At 25.6% G+C, this 10,163-nt stretch overlaps 1 protein-coding gene across 1 annotated transcript; it reads right to left on the bottom strand.

The window, feature by feature from the left end:
- Nucleotides 1-1,603: 1,603 nt before the first annotated feature.
- On the bottom strand, nt 1,604-3,334 carry GO595_002377 (leucine-rich repeat protein; the record flags this gene model as incomplete). The annotated part of the gene is made up of 1 exon (XM_067915280.1): nt 1,604-3,334. The coding sequence occupies one exon, from the start codon at nt 3,332-3,334 to the stop codon at nt 1,604-1,606; it is 1,731 nt and encodes a 576-aa protein (XP_067777314.1).
- Between the last annotated feature and the right edge of the window lie 6,829 nt (nt 3,335-10,163).

Raw genomic sequence — 10,163 nt, 5'->3', positions numbered from 1 at the left:
CCATTAGTCGCACCATTGATTCCACTGAAAAACCGCCTGAAATTCTCAAATCATTCAATTTATGAGTAAACTATTCAATTCAGAATTTTCGCTCTATGTAGATGTACAAACAATCCCAATAGACAGGAAATAATAATCATTGAAATTAATGTATTGATGATATATATTTTGTATAAAATAATTATGAAAAAAAATACCCCGGAAAAATATGTGCTTTATTAAAAAATAATCTAATTGACATTTAAAAAAGAAAATAGATTGAATATTTTAATACAAAAATCATCGAAATTTTAGTAAAAACCATAAAAAAAACCATAATAAGGTATTATCACAGATAAAAAAAGTATTACCCAAGGTAATATAATATACTTACTTCTGCTATTTGAACACATAATGTATTTTTACCATAATAATTCTGAATTTCAGATTTTTTCTTTAAAATAATATATTATCATTTACTTTTCTTATAATGCATTATTTATTTGGACAACATTATTGTAAAAATAACTAATAGAAAACAAAGAAAAAAACAAAAAAGAAGATGCATTGTATATGATATCCATTATTATATGATAATTTTTTATCTCTACATTTTAAAATATTAAGTCATTAAGCCCACAAAATTTTGTCTCGAATCTATTGTTAATGAATGCAATAAAATTAAATAATATTTAAGTGTTGATTTATTAAGTTTTGTTATGTTAAATAATTATTCATTAGGTGGAATGTCTGTATGGGTTGTTCCAAATAAAATGAATGCTCTTTCGATACTTTTCTTTTGTTGTTCTTTTTGTTTCAATTTTCTCTTCTTAATATGTTCTGCTATTTCATTCACTCAACCTGATTCGTTACTTTCTTCATCATCTTTTTTTTTTAATTTTCTTCGGCGCTTCTTTCAGCACAAGTCGACCTCTTTTATACAATTCGAGCCCTTTTTACTCTAAATTCTGTGGTTGCTTCATTATTCGTTATATTGTTTCACGCAAATCATTTAAATCATATACATCTTCGTCATATCTACATCTAATTCGATGTCATTATTATCAAGACTTTGCGTTTCATCTGTTTTATTATTTCTACATCTTAAATTCTTATTAACTTCTTTAAGTGCATTACTTAAAAAGTTTTTCTTCATTAAGTGGGAAACATTCAGTAACTTTCTCTATACAAAACATTGATATACACTTATCTATTAATTTATGGCATTTGCATTTAATTTCATAATTAATTCCAATTATTTTCATATTACCAAGTTGTGAAGATTCAACAAATTTTGGTAATCGAGAAATTAATGTTTTCGAAAATTGTAATCCACGTAAAAAAGGATGCTGATTCTAATCCGAGATCTTAGAGCATCTATCATTCCCGAATCATTTAATAATAGTGACTATTTCATTTTTTAACATTAATTTTTCGGTCAATAAAAATAGAAATCATCAAACAGAATTATCTAAATTAATTAAGTGAATGAAAAAGAATTATTGTTAATAGCCAAAATTATTATTGTAATGGAATCAAATTTCAAAGTGATGCTATTTGAAGTAAGTTTTTTTTTTTTTTTTTTATTGGATTAGCTTAAATTTTACTTGATTGCTCATTACTTTTATGAACAGATTGATATCTTTGTTTTCGAATAACAAGAACAAGAATGACTACTGCCACTAAAACAACAATTATAGAAACAGAAACTGTTACAGACATAACAATTGTATTTGTTTTGTTTTCTTGAGCAGCATTTTTCTTCTTCTTGACGTTCTTCATTTTTTGTTTTAGCATCTTGCAATATTTGGTCAAATTCCTGTTCATTGTGTGCTTTGTCTAATTTTTCGATGTAATCTTTTTGCATATCGCCCAATTTATCTAACTTTTTGATTTCTTCTTTTACTGTTTCTCTCTTTTCGAAAACTACTTTTAGCTCTTTATTCTTTGATTGTGCTTTTGTAACAACTTCTTTAATTGATTCTTTATCTTTTGCTTTATTGATTTCTTCTTCAAAATCTTTAACTGAATCGCTTTTAAGGTAAGGCAATTTTTTGATTGTATCTTTTGCTGATGTTTTTTGTGTATTTTCGTTTTCCTTTGATTTATTTTCAGCTTTTAGTAATATTTCATTGATTTTATCTAGTGTACTTGCATTTACAATTTGTGCTTTGTAATTTTCTTTTTCATTTTCATCTAAAAATGTTAAATTAATAATTTTATATGATACTTGTGTTTTAACATGATCATTATAATCAGAAAATGCTTTTTGGCCAATTGATTGAATGAATCCTAATTTATCTTTATAATTTTGATACTTAATTTTGTCTATATTATAAAATGCATAATCTCCAATCGTTGTAACTGTTTCTTCTATCTTTAGTTTTAGAATTTTATAAAAGAAGTTTTTCCATGGAACTTGTGTTGCATTTTCGAAATTTCTCATTGGTCCTCTTCCTTTAATAGTAAGAAGACCATTCTTTAATGTCCATTTAAGATTTCTTCCGATTAAACCTGAGTCTGTATCTTCTTTCTGATATAACAATGGTGCATTTTTAGGAAAACTAAAGCTATTAAACTTATAATTATAATTACTAGTGGAAACAGGAAAATCCCAATATTCACCATCAGAATACTTGTATTGACTCAAATGATTAGTTGTATTAATTCCCATTAAAAAATTCCCTGCATTACTTGAAGTACTATCGTAAGCAAACCATTCTTCCCCAATATGAAGCCAATTCCATGCATGGAATCGTTTTTTCTTTGCTAACAATCCCATTAAGCAACGCACTTCAACTCCTGCTCGTTGTAACAAAATACCAGACATAGCAGAATAGCCATGATCTACAGCTTTGCCCAATATAATTCCACCATATGCTGAATTTTCCATCCTTTTAGAAAAACCATATTCAACATTTTCTTTAATCCACCACCAAATTGCAACTGATTTTTCATAATCTGTATGAAGATCATTTTCACGTCCATATCCTGTAAGATTACCTGTGGTAAATATTTCATTAACTCTTTTACGGACATCACGTTCTTCTGTTTCATTGGTTCTCATCCCTTGTCTTAAAGTAAGTTTGATTTTAATTTGACCAGGAAACTCATTATAAGGATGACCAACTTGAAGCCATGAAATACCTGTACCGAATGAATTTCTAGAGACAAGAAAATAACCTAAAAATGTATCATCAAGTCTATGGAAATAGTTACATGAATCATTATATGCACCCTTGAGATAAGTTCCCCAAAAAACATAAGCTATCGATGAGCTTACATTTTGATCTAAACCAGTAAGATTCATATGTTGCTCTGGAGTCATGGTAAGAATGATTTCTAAAGGTGACATCTGCCATGATGCAGTAGATTTTATTATTGTATCAACAATTTCATCATATCTATCACCAGTATAATTATTAATAAGAAGACTTTTTGTTTTGTTCTTTCCTATAATGTCAATTGACCATAAATCTTCAGATGTATAAGAAACATGCCCAACAGCATGCATTGATAATAATATACATGCAAAAATCATTAAAATAATGTTTAGAATGGAAAACAAAATAAATGATTAAAGTTTGAAGACAAATTAACAATTTAGAATAATATAAAAAACCACTGACTAGAATTTGAACAATTGTTTATAATTTAAAAGAAAATGATCAGGTTTTTGTGTATATATGAATAAAATGTTCAATGTGGACACGTCCCTAAAAGATACTGCGAAAATTTAAAGATTTTTGGAAAACTAAAAAAAAATTAATTGAATTTTTCGGTTGAACGATAATTCAGACATATAATTAAATTATATTCAGAAATATGCTTCCATAAAATATTCCTTTTTGATGTTTATTATATCGTCTGAAATAATATGATTTTGATTAAAATTTGGTGTTTTCACATGGTAAACGGTATCAGCATGGTAATTGTCAAAACCGTTACTGGCAATTACCAGAGAATTCAATCAATAAATAGTCGATAAAATTCAATTTTTTTTGTACCCATTAATAATGTTTTTTATATATACTTAATACGGCATATGTATCTATTAATAATGTTTAGCTCCTCTATTAGCATCAGCAATGCTTCCTGAACATAGCAATATATAAAGTGAATGCTTACGTAAAATATATGAATACTTTACATATATGTAAAGTTGACAAAATTTAAGTGGTAACTTTTTGATAATTTTGCATGGTTGTAAAATCAATGTAAACGGTTATATTGAATACGTAATTTTACAACGTCTGCCACAAAATGTCTATCGTCATCTATCGTAAATAACGTGTTTTTTCCGGGGTATAGTTCAGTCTACCCGATGTTTTTTGTAATAACAAAGGTTTTCCTGTTTAATGGCTCCCTCTTTTGATTTATGTATAAGTCAATTCGACTTAAATCGTATTACGTTTTCGTGAAAATAAATAATCTGTGAGTTTTATAATATTAAATAAAAGTTTCTGTGTCGTCCAGGTGGTTCCATTTTTATAGGTTATATGTCATTTTAATCTAGCCAAGCTCAAGGTTCTTTAAAAAATCAGTCATCATGATGAACGGGACGGTTATGGCCATGCATTGTATAGTTTATATTTGTAAAGCATTTAACTCAAAAAAGAGAAATCTTTCAGTGCATAAGAACACAAAACAAGTTGGATGAATACTGTAGCACTATTAATAGAAAATATGTTTCATAATATATTTTTAGCATATTTTAATTGGATTTGAAATTGAAATTTTTGCAATAATTATATTTTTCACTCACTCCTCAACTAAAAAAAAGTTAACATTCAAATTATTCTATATTCGCGGTTGTTTAGAGGCAAAAGGCGACAATTTACATCTGAATGATCAACTGAAAAATATTTTTCGTTAATCCATTTAAATAAAATTAAAGGATATCAATTACAAGCAGACTGCAATTCTATTACATTATTGTGTATAATGTGTTGATGTAAATTTATATGTATAGCATTATTATATATAACATCATATATAAAATATTCATGTATAATATATTCGTGTTCATTAAATATATATATACATAAAATATCTGTGTATAACATAATGCATAACATATTTATGTAATATTACATTTCCATTGTGTATAACATTATTAAATATTATATTATAATATATTATATATCATATATATATTATAATATATAACATCATTTTTAACATAATTTATAACATATTCATTGTATATAATATTATATATGATGATATTATATTTGAATATGTGAAATACATGATTATGTTATAAATAAATATGTTTCTTGTTTTACTCATTTAGTTTATATTATTTTTCGAATATAGAATATATTGTTACGTAATTTTCTTCGTTTTCGTTACTCTGTTATGTATTTGTTGTAATTGTAGTACGTTTAGAAATGCCGATAAGACGGTTGTTATTAATTTTTGTAAATTGATTTGCAACTTGGGTCGAAAATGTTAAGTAATTTCAACCGTTAAATTATTTATAATTTTTTTATGAGAATATTCCCACATCCCGAAAATTTCGACTCGATAGAACCTTTAATTACAAAAAAAAAAAAATCATTAATTTGAAGATGTAGTAAGATATTTGTTAACTGTTTTTGTGTATCTAAATGAACTTCAAGTTCGTAATCTAGTATGCATGTTTTTTTATTTTTTTTAATCTTTCCTTTTTGATTAATTATCTAAGTTTTAAATTTCATTTGTATCGTATTCAATCTTAATATGCAATTAGTGTATGTATAAATCTAGAATTTGTTGATTATGGATTAAATATATAGATTTTAAATGAACATCGAATGACATCATTCGAAATCAAAAACAAAAATATCTTTGATATATGAATAATTATAAAAAAATTCGTTATGTTTTTCTCATTGATTAGATATATATCGTTTTTTTATGAAAAAATGATACTTAATAATCAATTTTTTTTAAAATGCATTTCTCTACATACAATTTTATCAAATAAATGTTAATACAATTCAAATAATTATAGAAATTATAGCAGCATGAATGGAGGTATTTATTATCTTTATTTTGAATATTTCTTTTAAAATATGAGATTTCGAATGTACAATAGAATAACGGAAAAGAGCCTTTCGATTTCAAATAGAATATTCATCCAATATGTTGATTAAAATTATAATTTTATATATTATAATACATCAGAATTTCATGTTCATACCATTAATCATAAACATTTTGATAAAATCATCTTCATCTCCATCAAGATCTCTAACCGTTGTGCCATGGCCAATATAGAAGAAAACTAAGTGATCTGTTGTGAATTGAAAGAAATGATCAAGATATTTTTTAAAAATATATTGAATGAGGATTGTACAGGAAGTAAATATGAAACCCAAAGTTCTTCACACATTTATCCAATGAAACGGCATCATTTAATGGCCCAGTACCAAGATTAAGGCGGTATGATTGGTATGTATTAACACAAATGAAATATGCTTTATCAAACTCAGTCGGTAGACGTGAAATAGGAATGATACCAAGATCTCGACCATATGTTCAAAGACGTATGACTGGATCAGACATTTTCCTAAAATATAATGTATCTAACGTATTATACCTCAATTAACTGCTTTTTAAACGTTCTCAAAAAACGAGTTTTGGATTTTCGGGAAAGTGCCGTATTTTTGAATACTGTACATTTTACAATTATGGAAAATGGCAAGTCATGACAGGCCTTTTAAAATCCTATTTAATCAATGATGTTAATTTACTTTAAAGAACAAAAGAAATTTTGAGCTTATAATATGATATCATTACATCAAAAACTGTTGAAAGAAAAATCAAGAAACATTACGTTTTAGACCTTCATACGTTTATTAAAACTTGGTAAAAATATTTTCATCAAAACAAGTAAATATTATGAATTAATATCATGTTTTCCTCCAAATTTTAGTTCTATGAAAAGATGAATTCAGTTGTCGAATAAAAGGTGATATTATTTATTATATTATATTTATTATTTAGTGTACATAAAGCTCATTATATTAAATTTCAAAAAGATTTAAGTAATATTTACCTTTATTTATGTTTCAGTAAACTCTCTCTTTTTTTAATTGAAAGGTTCTATTACCGGTGATAGTATTTTAAATAACTTCATTGTTATAGCTTTTACTTCTACGTATAATAATGAAAATTGCTGCTACAATAACTATTAAAATTACAATAGAAGAAACACTTACACAAACAGCAACAATTGCCATAGTTTTCGAATTAGAGTTTGATGATAATGACTTTGATGATGTACTTGATTTTGAGAATGAATGAGATAATGTGATAGATCTTATATATGATTCTGAAAATGTTTTTGGTGGTGTAATTGTGGTTGATTGTGTGTATATATTTGTGTTTGTTATTGTTGTTGTTTGTGAATTTGTTAATGTACTTGATTTTGTATATGAGTTTGTTGGAAATGGATTACAATTACTTATATTTGATCCAACTGAAACATTAAGTTTACCAAATTTTGACGAATTATATATATTTAATGTCATCACACATCCTACAGAACAAAAATCGAATGCTGTGTTATCAACATTAGGTTCTGTGTTGCCACAATAATAAACACATGTTAGACAAGTGCAATTACAAAATGCTTTAAATCCAATTGAAGCTAAATTTTCACAAAGAATAAGTACTGATAAATTAGAACAAAATCCAAATGCCATTGTTCCAATTAAAGTTACTGAATCTGGTGTTTCGATTTTTTTGAGAGAAATACAAAGAAGGAATGCACTATCGCCAATCATAGTTAAATTGTTTCCAAATTTAACATCTGATAATTGATCACAATAAGAAAATGTAAAATCTTCAATTGTAGTTATCGAATTTGGTAATGTAATATTTTTAAGCGATTTACAATTAGAAAATGCATATCTACCTATTGTAGTTAAGTTTTCTCCAAAAATAGCTTCTGATAATTTAGGACAATAATTAAATGCATAATTTCCAATTGTAGAAAGCGAATTTGGGAATGTAAACCTTAAAAGTACGTTACAATAAGAAAATGCATAATCGCCAATTTTAGTTAAATTTCCTCCAATAGTAATTTCTTTTAATTTAGAACAAGAAGAAAATCCATAATCTTCGATTAAGGTTATTGAATTTGGTAATTTAATGCTTTCAAGTGATGAACATTGATTAAATACACCCAAATTAATTTTGGTTAAATTTTCTCCCAAAGTGATATTTGCTAATTTAGCACACTCAGAAAATGCATATTCTTCAATCGAAGAAACTGATTTTGGTAACTTAACATCTTTAAGTGATGAACATTCAGCAAATGAATGATGGCCAATTTTAACCAGATTGTCACCAAAAATAATTTCAGACAATTTAGAACATCTATAAAATGCACCATATGATATTGTATGTACACTTCTATTAATGGTAACAATTGATAAATTGGAACATTCTAAAAATGCCCTATCACCAATAAACAATACTGATTCCTCAATGGAAACCCAAGATAGCTTTGGCCAAGCTCTAAATGCTTGTGATGGTATTGATGTGATTCCATCTTGAATTATTAAGCCTTTTGTTGTATTCTTATATTTTTTTTGAAGTTGTAAAGTCTTCGTCTGTTCTTATTGCAAGTATTTTTGTATTATTATAGTAAAATCCAAAAGATGGAATTATAAGATTGCAAAATAAAAGAGCAAACATCATCAATATTAAAAAATCAAATAAATAAAAATGATGTCGAAATTTGAACGCAAAACCAAACAAAAAGACAAAATTAATTCTTTAATATGAATTTTATTAATATTATTAATGCGTTAGAATGAGAAAAAATTTAAAGTTTCAACAGAAAACCAGACAAAAAACCAAATTAATTAACATAAGTCAATAAGTAAATATTTGTCTTCATTTGTATAAACTTTGATATTATTAATGTAAGTTATTTTATATTTTGATAATGAACTTACTAATAATTTTTAATTATTAAATATATTTATTTTAAAAAAATAAATAAAAATATTAATTTCATTTATTTTGATAAAAGTTAAAGCCAGAATGAAAAGTTCTAAATATCTAAATAGCTAGGTGATGTATAATATTTCCATAATATATATGAAGTTGTTTAAAATTAACAAATTTAATATACTTGTCTAATAAGTTTATATGTTTATTGGACAAGTCTAATAAGTTTATATGTTTATTGGACAAGTCTAATAAACATATAAAAAATAAAAAATATTGTGTACACTCCCAAGGAAGACCGTTAGTATTATTTAGTCATGTATAAACCATTAGAATTTTGTCTTTATTACCATATGCATAAAAAATAAATATTTGAGAAAATTGCATAATTTATTGATTTTCCCTTGTTTCCGAAAATCAGTGACAATATTAATCTTTATTGATTAAAAAAGCTTTAAATAATTTTATTAATTGACATTTAGAGATAAATAAAAAATTTATTTTCAATGATATTCACAACTTTTTTTGCCTATGTTTGTTTGCATATCTTTTATCAAAATATCTATCGTCATCAAATCTTCTAATACATGAATATAAAATTGACTTTCGATTTCAGCAATTCGTATATAGCGATCATTCTACGATTTTGATATTATGGATATATAATATATACATTTATGATTAATAAAAAACTTAGAATTATATCTTGATTAGCACAAGATAAATTTATTTTTTCATTATCAAAAGTGACAGAAATCGACTTTTGCATGGTTTATGTTGAACGATAGAGGCAGCGATAAGTGACGATAGAAGGGAAATTGAATGATGGTAAATATTATCAAATTATTACTTTTTCCTCAAATACACACACTGATATTTATTCAAATCTTTTCATTACAAACAAAGGTGGCTCTGAAAGAAGCAATCTATCATTTTAGAAACGTTATAAGATCACATTAGTTTCGGCTGCTTACACTGGCCCAATTACTATTTATTATGATGAAGATTAACATAGAATTATATTTATTTGATCTTTATTAATATCATTAATATCACAGCATAACACTGTGGTGTTAAATGACAATAATAGGAATTTTTCTTAAAATTTCTATGAATGAAGTAATCATTTTTGAGAACAGGCGACCGTTACGACGTCTAAATACGATTTCTCAAAAAATATAATATAGATGAGATTATTTTTATTTTTTTTTATAGTGATATGATTGACAGACCTA

The sequence above is a fragment of the Histomonas meleagridis genome (genome assembly GCF_020186115.1).
Source record: "Histomonas meleagridis strain 2922-C6/04-10x chromosome Unknown contig_18, whole genome shotgun sequence".
NCBI lineage: Eukaryota > Parabasalia > Tritrichomonadida > Dientamoebidae > Histomonas > Histomonas meleagridis.
This window is presented reverse-complemented; position numbering and strand designations above follow the sequence as displayed.